The sequence below is a fragment of the Candoia aspera genome, chromosome 4 (genome assembly GCF_035149785.1).
Source record: "Candoia aspera isolate rCanAsp1 chromosome 4, rCanAsp1.hap2, whole genome shotgun sequence".
NCBI classification, from domain to species: domain Eukaryota; kingdom Metazoa; phylum Chordata; class Lepidosauria; order Squamata; family Boidae; genus Candoia; species Candoia aspera.
In genome coordinates, this window is record NC_086156.1 from 103,823,670 (window position 1) to 103,850,955 (window position 27,286).

Here is a 27,286-nt window from a genome sequence, read left to right on the forward strand (position 1 = left end):
CCCCAAAAAGGGGAGGGTAGATACTGAACAAAATTTGTAGTTCATGATATAGGGATATTGCAAGGGTTTGCAAATGGCAACATAGAAGTCGTATGTCATGACACAAAGAAGACAACGCTCAGTGTCACCAAAGAGAAGGAAGAAACACATTTGACATCCACACCCCCAAAATGATATAGTCTGGTTCTCTGATAATAAGTTCACTAGCATCTTTGGGCTGATAGACGGGGTGTAGCCAATTTCCAGAAAGGACAAGTTCCAGAGGAAGAAGTACATTGGGGTGTGAAGGTTAGGACTGAGAATGATGTGGATCAAAATCAGGCTGTTGCCCATCAAGGCCATGAAGTAGAACATTAGAACCAGGCAAAACAGAAGTTCTCGCCTAGTCTGGAAGTCTGAGAAGCCCAGCAGGACAATCTTGGTCAAGCGGGTCTGGTTGTCTTTTTTTATGGTATCATCCAGTTCAAAGCTTGAGCACGTAAGAGAAATGTTTGGAAAGGAACTGAAGAATGAATTCAAACAATTATTAACAACTAAATACATTTCTCCTACTAGAGACCTCTATATTGCTTCCTGTATATTTACTCTGAAATAGCACCTTTGATTAAGTTCTTAATAGGAGACTTTCCTTAATAGGAAAGGGAGACCACAGTTTTAATGTAGTGTCATGTGCAACTTTTGTGTGATTACATCATCTTAGTGAATCACACAACCATTCTAGGACCTTTTCTCAGAATTGATTTCTCAGAATGTTCAGTCCTCAAACTGTCAATATGGCCCCTCAAGTTTATGTTTGATTTGTTTCGTATGGTCTCTAATAAGTTCTGTTATTATTGCAAGGATACTGTCAGTAATGATAATTAAATAAAAATCAGGTTTATTTTTACTGATTTATTTATTTATTTAATTTTTATCCCTCCTTTATTATTTTTATAAATAACTCAAGGCGGCAAACATACTTAATACTCCTTCTTCCTCCTATTCTCCCCACGACAACCACCCTGTGAGTTGAGTTGGGCTGAGAGGGAGTGACTGGCCCAAGGTCACCCAGCCGGCTTTCATGCCTAAGGCGGGACTAGAACTCACAGACTCCTGGTTTCTAGCCCGGCACCGTAACCACTAGACCAAACTACGTATTTTTCATATCTGAAATTGTGCACTGACATTCTAGCTGGAAATTCTGAAATCCTAATGTAGTGGGAGGATTGCAGACTGGAGAAAACTGATTTAGACCAAAGGCAGCTTAGTTTTCTATTAAATGTAATTTGCTTTCATTGTTTACCATCATTCATCAGCCATTCCTGTTACATAAAGAATGGCCTTTTCCACCTAGACAGAACATCAACATTTCAGGCATGGTCCGTACCAGGCTCAAAAGAATTAAATATTAACCCTAACAACAACAATAGCAACACCAAACCCTGACAATAAAACTCTCTTAATGTTCCACTAAATATTATTTAAAAACCAACCTTCTTTTCATGAAGTTCCAGAACGGGAGGTACCAACTCACCAAACCTGTCCCTTGTTAAATTACAAGGTAATTACTGTGTTTCAGCAAGAGATTTGCCAGCATTTCAAATAAAAACAGATTTATTAAAGATGGGAAAAGCTTTAGGCAACGATAACAGAAGGCCATATATGCATCCCAAGAGATAATTAATTCTGAATCATACTATATTTTATTAAATTTAGACAAAGATGGGCTAATTCCCAATCTGACCAGCTCCCTATCCAGATGTTCCCAGTATCCATCGGCAGCAACATTTCCTGGGTATTTCAAAGCAAGAAGTAGAAGAAATGCCATATGCAGTAAGTATGGCATCAAACCACACTGTTTGAGATTCAGATGACGTGAGCATCAGGTGGTACGGAAAGAATGTGAATGGGACTGAAATCAACTGGCATTTCTAGAGCTCAGGGAAGAGGAGAGATGTTAAAATGGTGCTCTGCCCAAAGATTTTCCATGTGCTTATGGATCCCCTTGGCAGGAAATGTAGGAACCATGTCAGTTATGATATGGTAGGCATTAACTTTGACACTACAATTCCTATAAGAGCAGCCAGCACCCCAAATGGTCAGACAGTCATGTAAACTGTAAACCAAAATATCCAGCATCTGAGGGCACTGGGTTTCCTCACTCTTCTGGAAGGAATGCTTCCCCCAAGATCCAGGTTGTCCTCTGGTGTTCATTCACCAAATCCCCAGGATGAATCCTTGTGTTTCCGTCATGAGGCCTTGTTAGAGAAAAAGTCTTCCAGTCTCTCTGGAATTTCAGATCCTCTAGGAATCCAGTGGTTCCTTTGGATCATTGATGTTGGCTGATGTAAACAGCCTACATAATATCAATTATTTTTTTCCAGAGGAAAGAATACATGAAGACTCATCTAGGGCAGTGGAATCTTCAAGACCATCTCTAGGCAGAGAATATTAGAGCATTTCCAGTTTTCCTTAAGGAGAAATACCCCCTCTATATAAAAAACATCAGAAAACGATTCACAAAGTAAGATTGATACCTTGGAATTACCAAGGTCATGTTGGGTGCGATGGTTCCTCCTGGTCTGCAACTTCATGAAAAGGAGTTTTACTTTTAATTGAAGTTTGGTGGTATATTAAGGGAGTTTTATTGTCAAATTTTCACTTTGAGTTTAGTACGGTTATGAACGGTTTTTAATTCAAGGGACATCTGTAAACATGAAGATAATTCTTACTGAATTCTTACTATGGACAGAATGCTTGCAACAATAAACAAGCAAAATAAATAAACAAAGAAGGCAGCATGTTGCAAACATCTCTGTCCCCTGATCTCCAGAGGCCATATTTAAATACTGGGCACTGAAAATTCTGACAAATCAATTAGGGTAACTTCAGCCTGGTCATTTGTGCCACAAGTGAGAACTCTGGGTTGATTTGTTTGATGAGCCATTTGTTTGTTTTCCTGGTGTTCTCAGAAGTGTTCTGCAACACCAAGTTCAAAAGCTCCAATACTCTTGCCATCCTGCTTCTTCAAAACCCAAATGGTAAAAAACCGTTGTATAATGCCTTATTTCATACTCCTGTTGTATTCCCAAGGTGCTATCTGGATGAAACCATGAGAAAAGACAACTGGACCTGCTTGACCGAGATCGTCCTGCTGGGCTTCTCAGATTTCAAGATGATAGAAGAACTTTTGTTTTGTCTGGTCCTAATGTTCTACGTCACGGCCTTGATGGGCAACAGCCTGATTTTGACCCTCACTATTGTCAGTCCCACCCTTCACACCCCAATGTACTTCTTCCTCTGGAACTTGTCCTTTTTGGAAATTGGCTACACCTCAACCATCAGCCCAAAGATTCTAGTGAATTTGTTAACAGAGAAACCGAGTATATCCCTTTGCGGTTGTGGGTTTCAATTGTGTTTCTTTGTTCTCTTTAGTGTCACTGAGTGTTGTCTTCTTTGTGTCATGGCATATGACCGCTATGTTGCCATTTGCAAACCTTTGCAGTACCCATATATCATGAACTATAAGGAGTGTGCTAAGCTTGCTGCCACCTCATGGACCTTTGGGATTTTGATGGGTTTGGGGCACTCCATTTCAATCTTTACTCTTCCCTTCTGTGGGTTGAATAGAATTCGCCATTTCTTCTGTGATCTTATGCCAGTTCTAAGGCTGGCTTCCACCAATACCTACAAATATGAAGTAGCCAATGCCATACTAACTGTGGTTTTTGTCCTGGTACCCCTTTTACTCATCCTCTATTCCTACATCCTTATCATCTCCACTGTTCTCATGATGCCAGTGGCCAGGAATCGGCACAAAGCATTTTCCACCTGTTCCTCACATCTAATTGTTGTCTTCCTTTACTATGGAGCCATCACTGCTACCCACATTCGTCCCAATTTGGCTTCTTCCTTGGATAGGAACAGGTTCCTTGCCCTGCTCTACACGGTAGTGACCCCAGCCTTGAATCCCATCATTTACAGCTTGAGGAATGAAGAGATAAAAGCTGCTTTCAAGAAATCGGTAGCAAGGAAACGGATCTTCTTTATGTAATCATACAATTGCATGAACTGTTTTCATCCCTTCATCAGATTACAAGTCAATGCAAGGAGCTTGAGACCATACAGGTCATCTGCAAGAACAATGCACGGATGTCAACCTCTTCTCTGACTGAGGAACAGGTGGCTCTTGGTCCATTGGGGTTGTAGAAGGATTTCTTAGGGTTACATTTGAATCAGAGAGCAGGGCACATGCACATTGAAGTGTAAGTTGATTTACTGACAGCACTGGATGAAAAGGCAGGCATGAAGAGGCATGGGGTTAAAGTCTTATTCAGATTAGAATAGACATGTGACTGGATACAGCAACAACTTATTTCCTTGGATGGAACATATCAGGGGCCTAGTGAGGTCCATGAGGTAATTAGTGTGTAACTATGAAGCAATGGGGAAGACTATGAAGATAGTTTTTGAAAAAACAAAGAGGCAATATTCTATGAACATCGTTTCTGTGTAGGGAGTTACTATCTTTTGCTTTCCCAGAGCTCTGCTCATCTGGTGGTATCTTCTCTTTCTTCAAATTTACCATCTTTCCTTGGCCTTCTCCAAGTTTTATGACTGAGCGGATACTTTTAATTACCCTGGGAAAGTGTTTTTTGTAGAAGGGGTAGCTGCCTAATTTGCGAATATATAGTCGGGCCAGTGCTTTGCTCTCCCTGGGAAGATATATATGTGGGTTAGGGGCTTTTAACTTGACCCTGAAAAGTCTCCTTCAAGGTGCTTGTGCAGCAGAAAGAAGCAGAAGATCTCAACTGCGGGACTGCTGTATATGTGGTTTGAGGCCTAGAGTTGGCAGCTGCCAGTTCCCTGCTCTGTTTTGGTTTCTCTAATATCTGTATTATTAAATGGTCTGAGTGAAGCCGAACAGGCAAGTTGAAAGCTGGATGGAATCCAAAAGAAAGAAAGAAACAAAAAAGAGGTGACAAGAAGGGAAGAGGCTCCGGTAGCTCTTGTGATTAATCAAGCAGCCTTGTTTTTTTTGTTTGTTTTGTTTTAACAAAGAACAAACAAGGAGTTTGGATGATGCATCCTTCAAAGAGGAACAATTATACTCTCTCTTCAAACAATGTTATTAATGCTTTCATTGTTGATAAATAACTGATCCTCTGTATAAAGCAGGTGGAATATAACAGGCCTTTTGCCCCAGTCTCTCTGTCTGAGGTACTGCATTAGTAAGAGAAGAATTGAGAAGAGGGGAGCTAACAATATCAGATCCATGTGCAGTATGAGTTTTGGGTGGTAGCACTGGGATTTTCTAGTATGTCTGTTCATCCTCAAAACAGAAGAAATTAAGCCTCACCCAGTTAACGAACCAGGCCCTTTGGCCCTAATGCAAAAAGGAACTTCTAATAAATGGGTTGATTTTAATTCATTTTAATTCTGTTTTCTCCTATAACGCAAACAGAATGGTGTGAACTACAACCCATAATATAACCTTTCCAAGACCTAGAAAGTATCAGGTATATTGCAGACATTTCAAATCTCATTCCCCCCTCCAGCAACCAGGAAATGAAGAAGGAAAAGCATTTACTCTGTGAAAAAAACCAGGTATATTTCTCTCTCCATCGTACGGTGATTTTCCTTGTGATGCGTGCTAACTTTTAACATCATAACTTGCTCATCAGCAAACTACTCTACTACAAGGTCATTATGAACTTCAAGCTTCCTGTTTCTCAGGCCTCACCATAGCTTCCCTAGCAGTGCAGCATTGTTGGTGTTATATTTTTGGAGACCCAAGGGAATAAACCATTTCACTTATGAGCAGCTTCTACTTGCAGAACAACCATCCTGAGACGCATATCCTTCTTCTCTGCATGAATGTGACCTTGGCAGCCTTGGTGTTTATCACTGTAGCATCCATTTAGTTCCACTGGTCATCTTGAGAAACTCCTTAGCAGGGAAGTAGAAGGCCTTCTCAGTCAGCGCTTTCCACTTCACTCTGGTGACCTTGAATTACCATCATTGTCATGGATGAGCTATCCCCAGAAATCACTCTGCAGACACCCAGAAAGCATAACAGCTGGTCCTCCCTTAATGACAGTACTTGGGACTGGAATTTCCATCGCTAAACGATGTGGCTGTAAAGTAAGGTGTCAGGTGACTGCATCACTTAGTGACGGCAATCCTGGCAATTCCCCTTGCTGTTGTTAAGCGAATTTTACTGGTCCTTAGCCAAGCACCTGAGTTCTTCCCAGCCCTGATTCTCAATAAGGTAGGGGACTGCCTCCAACTCTCCCCCCACCTATCTTCCCCATATCTCTGCCCTTTTGGTTGCCCTGCACCCCGCCTTGCAGGGCAGCAAGCAGCCCCAGAACCACGTGGCTCTGAGGCTGCTTGCCATGCCCTGTGAAGCCACAGTTGCCCCAGCCCAGCCCCAGCAGCAGTTGCCCTTCCACCCTGCACTCCGAGTCCCTGGCGCTCTGCACTTTGCCGCTCCAGCTGACCTTTGCTGCTGGGCCAGGCTGGGCTGGGTGTTGCAAAGAGCTGCTGGGCGGGGCTGAGCTAAGCTAAACTAAGCTAAGCTAAGCTAAGCTAAGCTAAGCTAAACTAAGCTAAACTAAGCTAAGCTAAGCTAAGCTAAGCTAAGCTAAGCTCAGCAGCTCTTTATCTCAGCCCCACCCAGCAGCTCTGCAAAGCGACTGCTGAGGCTTTTTTCCTGTTTTGAACACAAAGTTAGCTCAGCCCCACCCAGGAGTGCAGCAAAAAGGGGCGTTTTGGCCCACTGCTGTTGAGGGGCTGCCTTTAGAATTTTTTCTTCTTTTTCCACAGCCGAAGCTGGCCCAGATGAGACAATCAGATAAAGGGTGGGGATACTGCATACGTGGCTATCAATAATATCATCTCCTGAATTGGGGACTTCTGCTGTTGGGGATTAAATACTTTCAACTTCAGGGTGTGGTGGTAAAAGTTATCCCCCCCACACATGTGAACTGCATTCAGTACCAAGTCTATGTGATGCACCCCAATACATGTGAACCACTTTGTTGTAGAAATGAAGACTAGGACGCTCGGGTCTTCATTCAGGAAAAGAGTTTAATATGCGCATAGGTTCAGACAAGCTCATGCTTCAAATTCTGAACCCCGAAGGTACGGGGTCCTACTTCTTTTATACCCCCCCATTGGGTGATTATACAGCATAGACTAAGTGTCAACTTAGAGATATATGATATAACTTTAAAAGCAAGCCGTGTGAAACAAGCCTGGAGGAGCTGGTGAGCTTCCTCCCCGTTCCTTATCTTTTCTCACCTAGTTGCTACAGAATACACATACATTCTTGTTTCTTATCTGCCCGTTCGGCTCTTCCCCACATACCACACTTGCAACAGATAGCTTACTTGCAATAGACAATTGCCTGATGAAAGGGCTTTAGTTCTTTGTTGTTTCCTTGACCCTAATTCCAATTCCACCTCATTCCCCCCTTTGAAAGTATTCAGCCTTTTCAGGGCAGATTACTTTCACTAAGGTTATCATTGGGGATAGACTGATATTCCCACATGGCCAGGACTTGTGAGGTAGCCTCCTTTTTGCCAATAGTGAGATACTGTTGGTGATCGCACAGGGCAGTATCACACACCCCACAGCGATCAATCCAATTAGGGCTACGATAGCCTGGAGTCCTGGTAGCTTTGGGAACCATTCCCCAAAAACGTCTCCCAAATGCAGTCCCTTCCAGGTCTGTACAGATACGTGGGCTAGTTTCACCATCCTATCTGTGATTTCTTGTACCACTTTTCCACTTTCATCTATTTCAATGCAACAATTTGACAGATTAGATTTTCCACACACTCCCATCTACCAAAATTTGAAATGCAAAAAGTGTTCCCCTTAATTCCCCTCATTCCCCCCACCAGAGTCACCAGGGTGACGATTATCCACAGCTTCTCCAGTGCGTAGAGGGTCAGCTTCCGGGGGTGACCCAGCAGTGGGATGCAGTAAAACTTCCCCGGTTCCTGGTGGTGAGTTCTTAAAGATTTCAATCCTAAGAGGATCAGCTGTTGGGCATACGTGCCACTTCCCCTGGTCCTTTGCTATTAGCTAATATTAGTATTTACACCTTAAAATCTCCCCCAACCAAGATCTATATGATATTGCTTTATATGGATATATATATATAGATCTTCCTTATTTACAAATTGTATTTTTCTATACCTTACAATTCCCCCCTTTTAATCTTTATCAGTTTGTTCAATTTGTAACTCGAATTGTTGTAAAATGTTTCTTGCCTCTAGATATCCTTGAGTATCAACTCCCCAGACAGTGCAGCCAGACCCTGCAAGGCCCGAGCAACAGTTCCGTCGGGGGCTATGCTGCCCGGAATAAAGGCACAACAGCTCCCCCCCAGCACCATACAGACTCCCCCTTTCTCTGCCAACAGCACATCCAATGCCATTCCACTCTCCCAGGCCACCCCACTAGTGGCATCCAACCATTCTGCAATACCCTTCACAACATCTCCGGTACAGTTCATGAACCCCTGTTGGCCACAATAGATGTAGTTGATCGAATCCACATCCCCGTTGACCATCACCCACCAAAACAGAAAGGATTCAAATCCTGCCAAAATTTAGCCTCTAGCCCTGACCTCATCCGGCACTCCCCTAGGCACTTCCACCCCGTTTTTTTTTTTTTTTTCCAATTGCCATTGTTTACCATTTTCTTATAAGGTTCCTTTTCCCAATTTCTCAACAAGAGTCCAAGCGGACTCTCCTTAGGTATGTTTCTAGGTAATTCTGGAAGGGAAACCTTCCTTTTGGAACTTTTATTGTTGCCCATATTGATTACTGCCTTCCCTTACCCTGATCCCTGATCAGTACAGCCCTCTCTTGACCTTCTTATTGTTTTTACCCCCCCCAAGGTAGAGCACTCCAGCCTCGCTGGATTTGCTTTTCAGCAATTTTAAGCCTCTGACTGTCGAGGGGGTAAAACCGGGCCGGCCTCCCAGCAGGCGCTGGCTAATTTTAAAGTCCGACCTCAACCTAACACATTGAACCAGCCATGTGGGTCTCCGCTTTACAGCGAATCGCCACTGATCTATGCACTGAAACTGATCCCAATGTCCATCTTTGGTCACCTTCTGATGGACTTTACTAATTACATTAGAATTGAATGTCCCCTCTTCTGGCCAGCCGACCCCGAAGGTGGGCCACTCATTTCTACAAAAAAATCTTCAGTGTCTGGGTCAGCCAGGGGATCTCCATAATCTCCACCCAAAAGTATCAGAAAAGTTTCTCACCATACACTTCAGTGGGGTGTCGGAGGTGCCACTTCCTCCCCCCCATTTTCTTCTATTTTCTTCTACAACCTTAGGTTCGGGGCAATCCAGTCACCCCCCTTCTTCTCTGCAAACTTCACCGCCCTTTGGAACTGGTCTCCCAGCAGACGCTGGCTCTCTTTAAAGACCACTAACTTCCCGTCCAGTCTCCCAGCAATCGCTGGCTGTCTTTAAAGACTAGGGATGACGGTATTTGCGTGAAAAAGGGTTTCTCGGACCTATGTTTTTCTCCTAGGGTTCCCTCCCTGGGTTCCTTACACACTACAGCCGACCTGTGGCACCGGACTCTCAACGGCTACCACCAGGAACTGCGATTGTTTAACCACCCACACAACCTACACAGACTTGGGCACGCCGGCCCTATCTGTTTCTATTAGTGTGCCCTCCCTGGGTTCTGCACACACTACAGCCGACCTGTGGCACCGGACTCTCAACGGCTGCCACCAGGAACTGCGACTGTTTAACCTCCCACACAACCTACATGGACTTCATTAGGCACGCCGGCCCGAGTCCAGGGGGGTGTACGGGCCCCCTCTTCTATCCTCAAGCGGGATAGGCACCTCTTCTATCCTCAAGCAGGATAGGCACCTCTTCTATCCTCAAGCAGGATAGGTACCCCTTAGTTTAAGTATATACTTGCCTCAGTTATCTTGGTTCCACGTTCACTCAGCCTATCATTTGCACCACGCCGGCCGGCTCTCCATTCAGACCTCTCTTTTCCTTGTCATGAAGGGTTCTTGGAATCGGGAGGAGGTATCCCCAGGACCGAACCGTCGACTCGGTCGAGACCTTCAGGAGAACTCTCCTGCGGCGCCTAGGCATCGACTCCAGGCGGTGGCTCCACGCCTTGGGGTTCCTCCCGTTCCAGCGAAAAATCGCCCTCGAGCAGTCCCATCTGGGGTGCCAAAATTGTTGTAGAAATGAAGACTAGGACGCTCGGGTCTTCATTCAGGAAAAGAGTTTAATATGCGCATAGGTTCAGACAAGCTCATGCTTCAAATTCTGAACCCCGAAGGTACGGGGTCCTACTTCTTTTATACCCCCCCATTGGGTGATTATACAGCATAGACTAAGTGTCAACTTAGAGATATATGATATAACTTTAAAAGCAAGCCGTGTGAAACAAGCCTGGAGGAGCTGGTGAGCTTCCTCCCCGTTCCTTATCTTTTCTCACCTAGTTGCTACAGAATACACATACATTCTTGTTTCTTATCTGCCCGTTCGGCTCTTCCCCACATACCACACTTGCAACAGATAGCTTACTTGCAATAGACAATTGCCTGATGAAAGGGCTTTAGTTCTTTGTTGTTTCCTTGACCCTAATTCCAATTCCACCTCAACTTAAGGTGCCCTTGCTGGAAAACATTCACAGCAAGCTGAAGTGACCCAGAGTGGTGACAGAGAGAAAAATCAGCCAGGAACCTGTGGCCTGGTAAGGCAAATGGTTTTTATTCACCGACCATATCTCAGAGACGGTATGGCTGCCATGCTGACCTACTGGGAAGGGATCAATAAGGTTGCACCGATGGCTTTATCAAAAACATTCCAACCTCATGCTGTAATTTCCACGTGTCTGCCTTGTTCTTTGTCTTGTCTTTGCAATGTAGTAGGACGAGGGTATATAAGCCCTGGGTCTGCTTTTGATCAGGGCTGCCCAGCAAAGTGCCAATGCACTTTGCCTCCAGTTGGCCCAGTTGGGCTTGCTTAACCAAGAATAGCATATCAAGCACTTCATTACTGTAAACAGTTATCTAATAAAGATTGTTCTTGGAGAACCTGTCTGGTGCTCAGTCTGAACAGCACAGCTAGATAGGCAGCCTTTAAAGTTTAGATGAATGTGTAATGTCAACAAATGTTCCTTCTGCTGGGATCTGCTCTGTACCACCTGACTTGGAATAACGTAACAAATCTGCCGCCACTAGAAGAGCTGTTCATGCACTCTCAAGATTGCAAGGCCAAGACTGATTGCTAGAAGCTCCAGATCAAGGCCTGCCCAGTCATTCAGGGTTTTGGTGATGGACTTGTGTTAAACCCAACAAAAGGCGTAGTTTAATTATGACGAGCAAAGCGTGCACTTTGAGATTCAAACAGTGTGGGTATCAATGAGTAGGGAAGAAATATGAATGGATCTGAACTTAACAGGCATTTCTGAGTTCAGGGAAGAGGAGGAGACATATTAAAATGGTGCTCTGGGCAAATGCTATATCTCCCATGTGGTTATTGATCACCATGGCAGGAAGTGCAGGAGCAATATCAACGATATCACCGAAGGTATTATCTTTTGGACTTTTGGGGGTGTCTTTGCGTCAGTGCTGACTCCTGGCGACTGCCTGGACAAGTCCCTGAAGTTTTCTTGATAAGATTTGGGAAGCAGTTTGCCATTGTCTCCTTCCTAGAGCTGAGAGAGAGTGACTGGCCCAAAGTCACCCAGCTGGCTTTGTGACTAAGATGGGACTAGAACTCACCATCTCCCCATTTCTAGCCTGGTGCCTTAACCACTACACCAAACTGGCTTGGCTCTCCGATTCCTGTAAGACAAATAATCATGGTGAACGGTCAGAGAATCATAGAAACTGGACCCGAAAATATCCAGCTTCTGAGGGGACTGGGTTTGCTAATTCTGCTGTAAGGAATTTATCTATCTATCTATCTATCTATCTATCTATCTATCTATCTATCTATCTATCTATCTATCTATCATCTATCTATCTATTAATTATTTGATTTCTATAGCTGCCCATCTCAGCAAGTGACTCTGGGCAGCTTTCCCCAGGTCTAGATTGTCCTCTGGTGTTCATTTACCAAATCCCCAGGATGAATCCTTGGGCTTCTGTCATGAGATCTTGTTAGAGAAAAAGTCCTCTAGTTTCTCTGGAGTTTCAGACCCTCTAGGAATCCAGTGACTCCTTCAGAGTCCTTGATGTCGGCTGATGTAAGAACCCTACATAGTATCATTTTTTTTTTTTCCAGAGGAGAGACTGCGTGAAGACTTAGGTATGGCAGGGGCATTGAAGCCCTCAAATTGCCAGTGAATAATACAGCACTTTCAGAGTTCCTTAAGAAGCAATAGCCCATCGATCTGAAATCGTCAGAAAACCCTTTGCAAAGTAAGATCAATACCTCATAATTTGCTAAAGGTCATGATTGTTGGGTTGGTACCTCCCATTCTGGAACTTCATGAAAAGGAATTTTAATTTTAAGTGATATTTAGGGGAACATTAAGAGAGTTTTATTGTCAGCTTTTTGCTTATGGTTAATATTTGATTCTTTTGATCCTTGAAGAGATCATGCCTGAAATTTCTGCACAAGTTGATATTCTGCCTTGGATGGAAAGGGACCTTTTTTACCTAACAGGAATGGCTCACTGTAGATGGTAAACAATAGGCAGAAGTCACATTTAATGGGAAACTGAGCTGCCTTCAGTATGACCCAGTTCCCTTTTCTGGCAATCCTCCCATTACATTAGCATTTCAGAATTCTGAGTTAAAACATACGTGCATAATTTCAGGTATGAAAAGGGTGTTATTCCAAGACAATACTTTAAAATTGGACTTTATTCTTATAGACTTCCTATTCTGGACAGAATCCCTGAAATGATGAAGAAAGAAATCATAAGCGGGCAGCACACGCAATCAAACCTGTGTCTTAAACAGAATTGAAAATGCTAAAAATGAATTGTGAGAAAGTATCCTACAGTGCTTGCATGATTCACTAAGATGATGGAATTATACACGGAATGCAGACAACATTAAACTAACATTGCAGTCATCCAGTTTACTACTTGAACCAACTAATCACTTGATTCAATTTACCACTTCTGAGTAAACATGAAAGAATTAGGATATAGGTTGCGAAGTATGACAAGCTGATTTATTTTTTAAAAAAATGCTTAAAAGAATTATTTAATTTCTTATTTCATACTTCTCTTGTGTTCCCAAGGTCCTATCTGGGTGGTACCATGAAAAAAGACAATGGCACCTGCTTCACTGAGATTGCCCTGCTGGGCTTCTCCGATTTCCAGACTCTGCAAGAACTTCTCTTTTGCCTCGTTCTGACATTCTACTTCATGGCCTTGATGGGCAACAGCCTGATTTTGATCCTCATCATTCTCAATCCTACCCTTCATACTCCAATGTACTTCTTCCTCTGGAACTTGTCCTTTCTGGAAATCGGCTACACCTCGACCATCGGCCCAAATTTGCTAATGAATTTATTATCAGAGAACCAGACTATATCTTTTTGGGGCTGTGGATGTCAAATGTGTTTCTTCATTCTCTTTGGTAGCACTGATTGTTGTCTTCTTTGTGTCATGGCTTATGACCGCTATGTTGCCATTTGCAAACCCTTGCAATATCCCTATATCATGAACTACAGGGAATGTACTAAGCTTGCTGCTGCCTCATGGGCCATTGGGGTTTTCATAGGTTTGGGCCAATCCATTTCAATATTGACTCTTCCCTTCTGTGGGTCAAATAGAATCAGCCACTTCTTCTGTGATGTTTTGCCTGTTCTGAGACTGGCTTCCACCAATACCTACAAAAATGAAGTGGCCATTGCCACAATGGCAGTTCTAGTTATCCTGGTACCCTTTCTGCTCATCCTTTTTTCCTACATCCTCATCATCTCCACTATTTTCAGGATGCCAGTGGCCAAGAACAGGCGCAAAGCATTTTCCACGTGTTCCTCACATCTCACTGTGGTCTGCATTTTCTATGGAACTGGCATTTTTACCTACATTCGTCCCAACTCAGCATATTCCATGGACAGTAACAGATTCCTTGCAGTGCTGTACATAGTAGTGACCCCAAGCTTGAACCCCATCATTTACAGCTTGAGGAATAAAGAGATTAAAGCTGCTTTCATGAAATCAGCAGTAAGGAAACAGGTCTTCCTTAGGTAATAATCCAATTATACCTCTTTCACCTCTTCATCAGATTACAGTTATTATGCACATATTTAGGCAGTGGAATGAATTCTAGGAGATGCCAGTGGCAGATGTTATGCCTAACTGTGGAATAACCCACAGTTGGAGACAGAGGTATGGAAAACAATGGGAGAAGCCCTGCAGAAAACCTAAGTTGAATATCCTGCTAGAATGCAAGTAAAGGATTCACTGGCCATTCCCTCAGAAGGAAGTCTACCATAGAACTCAGACAATTAGGAGAAAATGTGGCTGAAAGGGAGAAGAGGGCAGCGTGAGGGCTAGAGGGACCAAGGTCAGAGGCAAGGAGGCTGAGACTTTGGACCCACTCTGTTTCCTCAGGTTAGCAGAAGCCCCGATTCTACCAACCATGAGTGTGCTTTCCTGCCCGTTAACCAGTCTGGCCCCTTTGTGTGATCTGTCTGTTCCTGGCCAGGGACGTCCTTTATTAATAGATCCTGATAAACTTTTTTTCTGTTCTACAATTTTCTTCTCTTAGTTCTTACTTCTTATCTGGCTCAATGGAAGTACAAGGAGAACTTGTAAATTTGTCAGGAGGTATTTATTGTGTAAACTGGATAGCAAATACATTGTACCAGTTGGCTTCCAGGTGCAATTCAAGGTGCTGAATACCACTGATAAAGACCTTCATGGCAGATGTCCTGGCTATTTGAGGGACTGCAATGAGACCTCCGCAGAGACTGGGCAATGTGGGTGTGCTTTGGGTCCCTTCCATTAAACAGTGTGGTTCTTCAGGACTTAGGAAACATGCCTTACCTGCTGTGGTGCCTCTCCTCTGGAACAGCAACCTACCAGAGATCTCCATGACTCCTGCCCAGATGCCATTCAGAAAAATCACCAAAGACTTGGGTATTCTCCCAGGCCTTGGGGCAAGATGGTGGTTGAGCTTCTGTGGGACATTTTGTTTGTTCTAGGGAGCTTGCCTTCTAGATGCTGATGATTTCTCTTTCTCTCTCTCTCTCTCTCTTTTACTTTGTTTTAAGCATAAGCTGCCCAGAGACATTTGGAACTGGGAGGCCACTGAATTATAGTAAATTATAAATTTCTATTTCTCTCCTCTGTGGGACTAACATCAGCATCCCCTATGGCTTATACGGAGATTGCTTTCTTTACCAAAACTGCTTCTGTGCCCTATAATTACTACAATTACTGTGCTTAGTGGAACAAATTTCAGAACTAGCTGATAGCTAGAAAATCGTGGTCTCCAGAGCTCACTTCAAGTCTGCTAAATTGTGCTCAGTCTATAAAAACCTTGTTCAAAGGTCTTTTCCCACCCACCCATGAGCTGCACTGGATGGCACCACAGTTCTGTCCTTCTTTTTCCCAAATCTTCTGCCGAGACAGATGTTGCAGGTGAGGGCTGACTATCAGCATGGCACGGTTGGGTTGGGGCTTAGCTCTTCATGTAATTGTGGTCATAGGAGGGCTGAGTGATCCTTCCAGCAGATGTCTGAACCCGAACAATCCTTGGAGGAGGCAAAGTTCTTCCAATCCATCCGATCCTTCAGATGAAATTATAATTGGTGAATTTGTATCCCTGACTCTTGCCAATTTCGGGCTGCAGAGCTTTGAGGAAAGTCCAGATTCTTCTGCTAGATCTGCTTAGTAAGTAATTCTTCATTGATTGATTTATTTTGGAATCCTGGACTTGACCTGATCATCATCTTCCATTAAAACACTGATGCAGTGGTTCTTTGTTCCTTGGAAATAATGTATTAGATGTACCCCTTAATTTTTAATTTCACAAAATAAATCACCGTATTTAAACGCAGGCATCTCTCTTTCACACTTGTCCAGTTTTTGCGTATTTATACCTCAGCTATTTCCTCACCACTCCAGCAGCACCAATTCAGCCAAGAGGAAACTTGTTCCACATCTGACTCTTACGGAATCTCTTGAGGTCTCTGCTTGTGATTTGTTTTGGTGAAACGTTTGGATGTGAAGATGGATTTGCTAAGGAACCTGAGTGTCTGTCTTGTAGGGTTTAGACACCCCCCCCCCCCACTGTGACAGGAATGATAATGAACATGTTCTCTTAAGGCATTATATTCACTGAAGATTATTTATCCTTTTCTCACTGAAACGTACAATTTTGCTTGAAATTCTATTGGTCCATGAGATAGGATGGCCTCAACCGGCATCCCTGGTGCCACCCGAGAGCACCAGGTGTAAGAACATTATGAGCTAATTGTCAAAGGGACGTCACATTTTTCAGGTCCCCTTTCAAAGTGTGTAGACAGAATGATAAGCTGGTATTAAGGACATTTCCAAAAGATCAGCTATTAGTTTTTATATAAAGGAAAGGAAGTTTATAGGTGAAGAGAGAAGCTGTCCTGTGTTCTCATTTTTACAGAGGCAGGTAAGAGAGGTGGCGTGTTTGAATACCATGTGTTTTTCCAATGTCCACTCCTTCAAGGAGAGCGTTCCTTCTCTAGTGGGAGAAGCTGACTGCTACCTCTGAGGACCACAGGAGCTCCAAATGTTAAAGAATTGGACAAACAATAAAATACAGACAAAATCACAATGAATTTTAAAATGTAATCTGTATAGCACACAAATGAACACACTGAGAGAATGAGGAGAAATTAGTTGAAAAAGATTTCCTGATCATACAGACAGCAACATGCATTTTATGTGTAAAGACAGAGGATCTCAGCTGTAAGCCACCTGATCCTCAGGTGAGATTTAAGCTTACAAAATTATTTTTATTTCTGCAGCCTGATCCCTAAAAACTACCAGCATGTCCTTGCTTTTCTTTTTGCCATTCAAGAGATCAACAAGGATCCTGATCTGTTACCCAACGCCACATTAGGGTCCCAGATTTACGACAATGCATACAATTCATGGCGCACCACTTGGACCACTTTGGATCTTCTCTTCCTCAGACAAGGAAATCCACTCAATTACCTCTGTGCCACCGAGGAGAATACCATGGCCGTCGTTGGGGGACTCACCTCCCAGAATTCAATTCACATGGCCAACATCTTAAGTACTTACAAGGTTCCACAGGTCAGTGTTTGGAAATAGATATCTAGAACTAGGAGGAGAGTGACTGTGAAGTCTCCACCGCAAAAGCAAATTTCTCTCTTGCTTGAATTGTGATTTTACATCTATGATGATTCCCTACTAAGGAAAGGAAAGACTAAGAAACTACACTTTGATTGCTGCAGGGTAGAAAACTGGAGAAGTCCAATTTCTTCCATACCCTCTTTACAACTCCCAACTTAAGTACTCTGATTGATTGATTGATTGACTGATTATGTGTCATGAAGTCGGTGTTGACTCTTAGTGACCACATAGATATGAAATCTCCCCAAACTGGCATGTCAGGTCTTCCAAAGATGCACCCACGGACAATGTAATCGAGTCCCCCCACCCACCAAAAGAATATAAAAAAATGGGTTTTCTAGAATATTTAGGAAATTTGTAATGTAATATTAGCAGTTGTTTGCAATCAGCTTATACAGGCTGAGTACTTTTCTTTCAGTTAAAATTGTCATTTTTCCCCAGGCCAGTTATGGCTCCTCTGACCCCGTGTTGAGAGACAAGATTGGTTTTCCTTCTTTCTACCGCATGGTCCCCAATGAAGCTCTTCAGTACATGGGGATTGTTGGACTTCTCCGATATTTTGGATGGAACTGGATTAGCCTCATTGTTTCTGACAATGAGAGTGGCGAAAGCTTTCTTCAAACTCTGAGACCCAAGCTCTTGCAACATAATATTTGCATAGCTTGGATACAGTTGATCCCAACATTGTCACTATTTTTATCGAGGGAGATACTTAAGAGAGAAATGAATCAAATTCAATCTGTTATCTCTCAGAGTGAAATCAATGTGTTCCTTGTATATGGAGATGGTCAGTCTCTGGAGGGATTACAAATGGTTTTATACTCAATGGAAATTGGGAATAAGTGTCCTCTCGAGAAGGTGTGGATCACAACCTGTGAGTGGGATTTCACTGCTCAGGACCCTGCGAGCAGATTTAGCAAAAATTCCTTCAATGGCACACTGTCATTCTCACTCCAGACAAACGCCGTGCCAGGATTTCACAATTTTCTTGAGACAATAAATCCTCTGAAGTCGACATTTTATTTCCTCTCTGAATTCTGGACATCGACATTCTTCTGCTCACTCAATGCCCACCACTTGTATGAGGGGAAAATGGAAAACTGCACTGGGGAAGAGAAGCTGGAGAGCCTCCCTGGATTTGTCTTTGAAATGGGCATGTCTGGTTGGAGCTACAGCATCTACAATGCTGTTTATATTGTAGCACATTCGCTCCATGCTTTGTATTCCTGGAGAAGCAAATGGAAGCGAAGCAGTAGCCAAGGCCAATGGGATCTCCAAAAAGTTCATCCCTGGCAGGTACTCACAGCTAAAGCTTGTGAGCAGAATCAGATTTGGAAATTACAGAAGAAAAGCAAAATGAAAAAAAAGAAAAAAAATGACCCTATTAAATTATCATGGACGATCTTGTTTGATAATTTATCAGATGCAGTTTTTGTACTTCTCAATTAAAAAAAATGTAGAAGACTGTAGAAGAGTGGGAAATGGGTGATAATTTAAACCATTCTGAGTCTCTTTCTGATTGATTATTCTAAAACTTTCAATTGCTTATATCCAGTATGTAGAGAGGGAAAAATAAGGAAGCTTATTTTTGACTGTCATTTATAAAGGAGTAAAAGGTCCTCAATTGTATGATTATTGCTTGTAGCTGTAATGCCCCAGAACAGCTGTAAGTTGTGATCTGGACAGAAGTAAAAAGGAGATGAATTGGCTATAACATGATCTCTTTGAAACAAAAGGTTTCTTGATAACATTCATGAAACAGGGAGATGGCTCTCTGGAGAATGAATTTGAAAACTGAGTGATAGGCAGAGTTTCATTTTCTCAGAAAAAAATTAGGGAAAAAATATTGTTACTTTCTGTCATCTTAAATGGTTGAGACCAAGTGGGATGACTCTATGGTGGGCTGGAAAGATTCAGCTAAAATATATTATGACTAAACTTCCATGCTCTCTTTAAAGAAATCATTTCAGTAATTGGCATGCTTGGAAAGCATACTTTTGCAGTATTGTGGCAAATCCCTATTTATATATCAGACTGACATTTCAGATGACATTTTCTACTCTTTAGAATGATCACCTACTTTTCCCCCTTCCATCTAGCTTCATTCTTTTTTGAGACGTGTCCGCTTTAACAATAACATTGGAGACGAAATATTTCTTGATGAAAGTAGAGACTTAGCAATAGGCTATGACCTCATCAATTTGGTGACGTTCCCCAATGAATCCTTCCAGAGAGTCCACGTTGGAAGAATCGATTCCCATGTTCCAGCTGGAAAAGAATTCACCATTAATGCAAGTGCCATTACGTGGAATCCCAAGTTTCATCAGGTTGGAACGATTATATTTTCCTGTGTTTAATGACAGTGTCATCTGAGTGGTGTGTCACCAATACAGTCTGGAGAGTGGCAAGGAGATTGCTTGAGACATCTGAATTTGGAAGATGTATCAGAAGAAACAAAAACACAAGTTTGACAATACTGCTTTTCATATTTTTATTTCAGAACTAGGTATGATTTGGTCCTGAAATTTAAAGGACTGATATGTCTGGAGCATCAAAGCTCTGGGCTTTTGGGGAAACAGATGGAAAGGAATGCCTTTTTGGAGAAAATAGAAAGGAGGAGCACTGACTAGATAATTCCACATGGGGATGAATTTCTCCTTTGTGATGAGTGACAAATAGTTACATGAAGACATCTCCAAGATCTGTGTGTTCTTCACTCTTTGGTGACTGTTGATTTTAGGAGAGTGTTTGGATTAATTTTAACTTAAGAGAAGAGAAATCTGTGAAGTTTAACCATTAGTGACTGAAAGGAGTGGTTTAAGCCTGTGATCCTAACATCACTCATTCAAGGAACTACTAGTTAAACCGATTCCTTCCTCAGGGTTGTGCCACTGACATAATTTCTGAGGTCTTTCTGTAATTTCAAACATATGTAATTCAGAATTGGTACTGAAAGGAGAAAACAAACTAATTCCCATTTTAAATCCTGCTTTTTAAAATATTAACAGATGGTGCCAAATTCTACCTGTGTTGAGAGCTGCCATCCTGGACACAGCATGCTTATTCAGCAGGGAAAACAAATCTGTTGCTATGATTGTATTCCGTGCCCCTCAGGGAGGATCTCAACACAAAAGGGTAAGTGAAGGAACTCTGAGCTTCTTAGGAGAACACCCAGAAGTGTTCAATTTTGATCAAGTGGAACATCTTTTCTCCTTCTCTACTTCTTGTTGCTTTACCATAATTTCTATTCTTGAAGATGATGATCTTAAGGCATCCTCATCTTGATTCAGGTTTTTTAAAATTATTATTGTAGACTTCAAAAATTGCTTTTCTCCATCAGGCAAAAGATAACAAGGTGTGGATAATATTTCTACAAACTACAAATACTGAATTTCTGCTTGTGATCTTCAGATGCGGATGAATGTGAGCTGTGCCCAGAAGACCAGTATCCTAACACGAATCAGCACAAATGTATTCCCAAAGTAATGACTTTCCTGTCCTATGAAGATGGCCTGGGAGCAGCTCTGACATCTTTGGCTCTTCTCCTTTCCATGGCCACAGTCGTTGTGATGGGGATCTTCAGGTTACACTCAAACACTCCCATTGTCAAAGCCAACAACTGGAGCATCACGTGTATCCTGCTCTCCTCTCTGCTCCTATGTTTCCTCTGCTCTTTCTTCTTCATAGGAAGACCCAGGAAGATGACCTGCCTTTTCAGGCAAGCTGTGTTTGGCATCACCTTCTCCATTGCTGTTTCCTGCATACTGGCCAAAACGATCACTGTGGTTCTGGCCTTTGTGGCTACCAAACCAGGGAATAAGATGAGGAAGTGGGTGGGAAGGAGGATAGCAATCTTGGTCATGGTGGTTTGTTCTTTGATTCAGATTTGCATCTGTGCTGTTTGGTTGGTGAACAAGCCCCCCTTTCCAGAATTAGAGAAGCATTCCCAAGTGGGCGAGATCCTAGTGCAGTGCCATGAAGGCTCAGATGTCATGTTCTACATTGTGCTGGGCTACATGGGTCTTCTGGCCATTGTCAGCTTCACGGTGGCTTTCTTTGCCAGGAAACTGCCTGACAGTTTCAATGAAGCCAAGTTCATCACTTTCAGCATGTTGGTGTTTTGCAGTGTTTGGTTGTCCTTCATCCCCACCTACCTGAGCACAAAGGGAAAATCCATGGTAGCCGTGGAGATCTTCTCCATCTTAGCCTCTGCTTTTGGTTTATTGAGTTGTATTTTCCTTCCCAAGTGCTACATTATTCTAATGCGGCCTGAATTAAATAAGAAGGAGCAATTGGTAAGGAAAAGGAATGATTGATACTGCATGAGAAGGAGCTAGGAGTAGCATGTGGTAGCTCTAAAACAGGAAAATACCATTGCTCCTGTGGCTGAAAGGACCATCCCTGAAAGATTCAGAGTTAAGATTGGCCCATTTGTTAGGGGCAAAATTTGGTATGATGGAATGCTAATTATGTGCCTTTTTGCTAACAAAAAATGTTAATGGTTCATCTATCTGTGTGGCTGTCTACCTTTCTAACGAACTATAAGGTTACTTTGTATAGTTTCTATGGGAATCTTAGCCACTTAGATGATTCAATTGAGTCTTAATTGATGGTGTTATTGAGCACCAATCTTGGAATGGATGGAGATACTAATTAGACTACATGCAGGATTGACCATTGCCACTGGACTGAGGATACTTCTGATTGGTGCAGGTGGTGAAGTCAGGTGTAGGGTAGATTTTATGACGTCGTGAATTGGAGGTACAAAAACAAAGGTTATTGAGAGGACAAAGACATTATTTCATGAACACAGATAGTTTCTTTGGAGTTCTTTCTGGTGGATTTTTCTTACTGTGGCCTTGCTTCCCATTATTATTAAAGCACCATATACACTATCCTGTCCTTGTGATGCAAGACACTAACTGAAAGTTATTAGACTCTCCATCTGTGTAATCAATTATCTCACACACATTCTTAATAAAGAAGAGTCTTCTCTTGCTATCCTTTGCCTGCCTTGTCTTCTCTTGCCTGCTCTTTAATTCTGATTAGCCCAATTAGGGCTTGAGAGTCCTTGTCCCCATGACCATGTCCAAAAGACAGTGCCTGGAATGCTAATGATGGTTTGGCTGCAAACATCAGGTGTGATGTGAGAATGGCCACATTGGATATTCCTTTTTCTAGTGTGGCTGCAGCAGTAATGTTCTGCTTGACAAATTATAGCTAGAGTTTCATAGAGCTTTTTGCATCAGGACAGACTGCGCTAGAACTGTGTATTCTAACTTGAAAAAAAAGGTGAAAGGTCCCCTCTGCAAGCACCAAGTCATGTCTGACCCTTTTTGGGGATGCTGCTTCCAGATGTTTTGTTGGCAGACTATAGCACGGTGATTTGCCATTGCCTTCCCCAGTTGTCACCTTCCCCAGCAAGCTGGGCACTCATTTTATTCTAACTTAGGTGAGTAAATATGTGCTGTTCTTATTCACTTTTAGTTTGGGCTTCAACCGGGATCTCAGTAATTCCAACATGATACCATGCAAGAGACAAGATGGCAAAGAGAGTGTTTTGGCAATATAACAAAATTGCATAAACATTGCAAGTTGAAGTAATATTGCTAATAATGAATCATTAGTTTGCTGTAATACATATCTACTTTAAAATGCATTCTTATGCTTTCCAACCCACTGAGTGATAACATTCACTTCCCCTTTATTTCTCCAAGTCTGAGCCCAAGACTCATCTAGAGTGACAGTTGTATTTTGTTTATCCATAGCATGCCAGACATGTAGATTTCAGTATGTTATGGCATGCCTTCCTCTGCCAGCCTTTCATGGTAGGAAGCTGGAAGGCAGTAATTGTTTCCACAAGTACAGGACTGATTTGGCTGACCTCCAAGAAGTCTGAGTGGTGGTGAGGCAAAATTGGCATTGCAGGAAGAAAGGGAATGAGGCAAAACAAATAGCTGAGCACACATCGAACCTTCCTTCTTATTAGTCCCTTTTTTTCTAGGGAGGGCCATTTGGTAGTTGTAAAAAGGTAATCCTCAAGTCGGCTCTCTTTTCATTCCTTGTATCTTATTTTCTTAAGGTATTTTAATACCTCCCTTATACTCTCTGCCCCAAGGCCCAGCTCTGACTGCACCACTGGCTTCAGGAGTGTGCAAAGGCCCCATCGAGAGGAGAGGAGATCTTGGCCTTCTGGCAGGAATGGCGGACTGAACGGCTGTGCCCATGGGTTCAGTGGGTGGAGCTGGCAACGCAGTAACTTTTTTGGGCTCAGGCAGGTTTTTCTGAAGCCCAGAAACATTCTCCAGATAAAGGAGAATACCTGGAATCATCCCATCTGTCTTCCGGATGGCTGCTTGCAGCCAGAAGATTGCAAACAGTGTTTCGTATTGAACTGGTAAGAGCCAGCGGGGGGGGGGGGGGGGAGGGATTTCATCACTTTTCATGCTGCACTGCAGCCTTAAAGGGACACTAAGACCGGCCACCCTGTTTCTAAATCACCAATTTGTATTTTTGTAAAATTATATGTACCCCAAGAGATGCTTTCTACAGAGAGGAGAAGCTGGTTCTCTTGGTGCTTAACTTATTTTTGGGATTACTTAAATTGTTTTTTTAAGTTTTGGATTTGTTTTCCTTCCAAATATAAAGGAGGATTGAGAGTAAACCATAGTTTTCCTATTATTAATTTTTGTATTAAATTTGAAGATATTAGCATTTTCTGACACTAATTTCTGACATTAATTTTCTGAATTAAATAAGAAGGAGCAATTGGTAAGGAAAAGGAATGATTGATACTGCATGAGAAGGAGCTAGGAGTAGCATGTGGTAGCTCTAAAATAGAAAAATACGATTGTTCCTGTGGCTGAAAAGGGCCATCCCTGAAAGATTCAGAGTGAAGATTGGCCCATTTGTTAGGTGCACAGTTTAGAATGGTTGAATGCTAACTGTTTGCTTTTTACTAAAGTCTTCATGATTCATCCATCTATGTAGCCATCTATCTTTCTAACTATCTCATTATAAATAATTAATGAATATTTGACATTAATAAATGTTTGACCTTAGTTATTTCAGAAGAAGAAGAGAAGTGTGAACCTAATTTCCTGATCACAATCCATCAGAAAGTAATCTCTTTCTTCCTTGTATTGAAAAGCTTTCTTTAACTCATCCCCATATTACTGAGAATATTAGAAGGTCATTGTAGATTCTCTACTCCCATGTGAAGAACTTGCTTGTAGCTGCATAAAGAAACATTGTGGCGCTCAATGGCCCACTCTAAGAAGACAGTCCATTTTAACCATATTGCTCCTATACAAAATCCCAATATGTGATCAGTTCTTCCTTCACATTATCTTAGATAGCTCTCAGTCATAGAGCATTGGAGTTACATCCTAGATGTATCATTTCACTGGAACTGATGGACAGAATCAAACATTTTGGATACAACCAGCCTGTATGAAGTATTTGATCTCCAGGCCAGAGGGTTTTTTTTTTCTTTAAAGCATCATATCTCAGGTTCAGTTTATTCATATAGTTAACTAAGGGATCTCAGAGAACCCTGAGAATTCAAAACATTCATTAAATAGAGAATAGAATGTGAGTAATTCGAAGCAAGGAGGAGGATGTTTTGCTTGCCCTAACGAAGGCCATCTTTTCTCCTGCACTGTACTATGCCATTTACTTGCATACACATTTATTTTCTGTATGCAAGTAAATACTTTTTTTTTTTCTCCTTACAATTCTTGGGCCGCACTTTGATTAAAAAAAAGTTATTCTTTGTTTAAGACAATATTGGAAGATTTTGGAAAAACAGAAAAAAAATGATGAAACAGAGAACGTTTATTAAGTAAACAGCAAAGAGAGAGAAACAGTGACATTTTTCTGCTTTTCTCATGTATCAATCTTCCTCTCTAATCAATGTCTGTTACCTTTATATGGGTCTCTACTGCTTTCTTGTACTTTTAATCACCCTCCTTTCTTAATGTCACCCCATCCCTTGGCAGGCTCTGCCCTCAATCCTAGGCTCATCCTCTTCTTCCCTTTGTCTTTATTTATTTATTTATCTATCTATCAATCAATCAATCAATCAATCATGTTTATATGCTGCCCATCTCACAGAAACCTGACTCTGGGCGGTGTACAATAAAACTATAAAAAACAATTATTACAAAAATACTCTAAAATTAAAACATAAATATTATTACTATAAAAAAAAACTAAAAAGGGTGGAGACACCACAGATGTTACACACAATGTGGCCACCTCACTAAATCCTCATTTCCATGAAACCCCCAAGTGTGTTGACATAACGAAGTTTTAAGGGTCTTCCCTTGAAGGACAGAAGATGTCAAAGAAGGGGCCAGTCTTACCTGGAGGGGATGATGTTCTACAGGGTGGGCACCATGGCAGAAAAAGCCTGTCTCCTGGGTCCCACCAAATGTAGTTCCTTAAGAGATGGGACCTGGAGCATGCCTTTTCTGCCAGACCTGATGGGACAGGTGGAAGTAATCGGGAAGAGGTGATCCCTCAGATAACCCAGCCCCATGCCATGAAGGGCTTTAAAGGTCAAAACCAGCACCTTGAATTGGACTCAGAAGCAAACTGGCAGCCAATGCAACTTGTGGAGAAGAGGTGTAATGTGTGCTGTCCTAGAGGCACAATAACTGCCTGCGCTGCTGCATTTTGTACTAGCTGAAGCTTCTGGATATTCCTCAAGGGCAGTGCCATGAAGAGCGCATTACAATAGTCCACCCAGGAGGTGATCATGGCATGAGTGACCATGAGCAGAGCCTCCTGATGAAGGTATGGGCACAACTGATGCACAACTCGAAGCTGTACAAAGGGCCTCCTAGCCATGACTGCCACCTGCTCTTCAAGGTGAAGACCCCCCAAGTTGTGCACCAGGTCTGTCTGGGGCAGTGCAGTGCAACCCCATTCAGTAGCAAGGATGGTATAGTCCCAGAACAAGAAGGCCCAAAACCCAGAGCCACTCAGTCTTACTAAGGTTCAGTTGAAGCCTGTAGTTCCCCATCCAGTTCCCCACAGCCTTCAGACAATGGGATAGGACCTCAACAGTCCCTCTTAATTCACCATGGGCAGAGATGTATAATTGGATATCATCAGCATCCTGATGATTCCTCAGGATGATTCCATGGTGATGGATGAACTCACCCAGCAGCTTCATGCAGATGTTGAATAGGAGCGGAGAGAGTACTGAACCCTGCGGCACCCCACAAAATAGGGGCTGAGGGCAGGATCTCTCCCCCTCAATCACCACTGACTGGTATTGATCCCGTAGAAAGGAGGAGAACCGGCATCATACCACACTGCCCACCCGCAATCCCTGGAGCTGGTCTAGAAGGAGACCCTGGTTGATGGTATCGAAGGCCGCTGAGAGGTCAAGCAGAGCAAGGGTGGATGCACAAACCCCATCCCATTCCTGCCAGAGGTCATCAAAAAGCACGACGAATGCCATTTCTGTCCTATACCCAGGCCTGAATCCTGACTGAAAGGGATCCAGATAATACGCTTCATCCAGAGATCTCTAAAGCTGCTGTGCGACGACCATCTCCACCACCTTCCCCGAAAAGGGGAGGGTAGATACTGAACAAAATTTGTAGTTCATGATATAGGGATATTGCAAGGGTTTGCAAATGGCAACATAGAAGTCATATGCCATGACACAAAGAAGACAACGTTCAGTGTCACCAAAGAGAAGGAAGAAACACATTTGACATCCACACCCCCAAAATGATATAGTCTGGTTCTCTGATAATAAGTTCACTAGGATCTTTGGGCTGATAGACGGGGTGTAGCCAATTTCCCTTCAGCAAAGGATCGTTACCTTGTCGTGGTGCTGGAGCTTGAGCACCTCAATGATGCCATGAGCTAAACCGTGAAGGGCCACCCAAGACGGGAAGGTCATGACAGAGAGGTCAGACTAAATGCGATCCCTGGGGAAGGTAATG

General features: G+C 42.6%; 3 protein-coding genes across 3 annotated transcripts; all 3 read left to right on the top strand.

Moving 5' to 3' along the window:
- Nucleotides 1–3,091: 3,091 nt before the first annotated feature.
- LOC134496800 (olfactory receptor 10AG1-like) lies at nt 3,092–4,033 on the top strand. The gene has a single exon (XM_063302512.1). The coding sequence runs from the start codon at nt 3,092–3,094 to the stop codon at nt 4,031–4,033; it is 942 nt and encodes a 313-aa protein (XP_063158582.1).
- Nucleotides 4,034–13,268: 9,235 nt separating this feature from the next.
- On the top strand, nt 13,269–14,210 carry LOC134497420 (olfactory receptor 10C1-like). Its single transcript, XM_063303078.1, has one exon. It carries the CDS (start codon nt 13,269–13,271, stop codon nt 14,208–14,210), a length of 942 nt encoding a protein of 313 aa, XP_063159148.1.
- A 4,324-nt stretch (nt 14,211–18,534) lies between these two features.
- Nucleotides 18,535–26,676, top strand: LOC134496801 (vomeronasal type-2 receptor 26-like). The gene is made up of 6 exons (XM_063302513.1): nt 18,535–18,636; nt 19,421–19,648; nt 20,330–20,456; nt 20,733–21,616; nt 26,010–26,222; nt 26,617–26,676. Exons 1-6 carry the CDS (start codon nt 18,535–18,537, stop codon nt 26,674–26,676), a joined length of 1,614 nt encoding a protein of 537 aa, XP_063158583.1.
- Nucleotides 26,677–27,286: the final 610 nt, after the last annotated feature.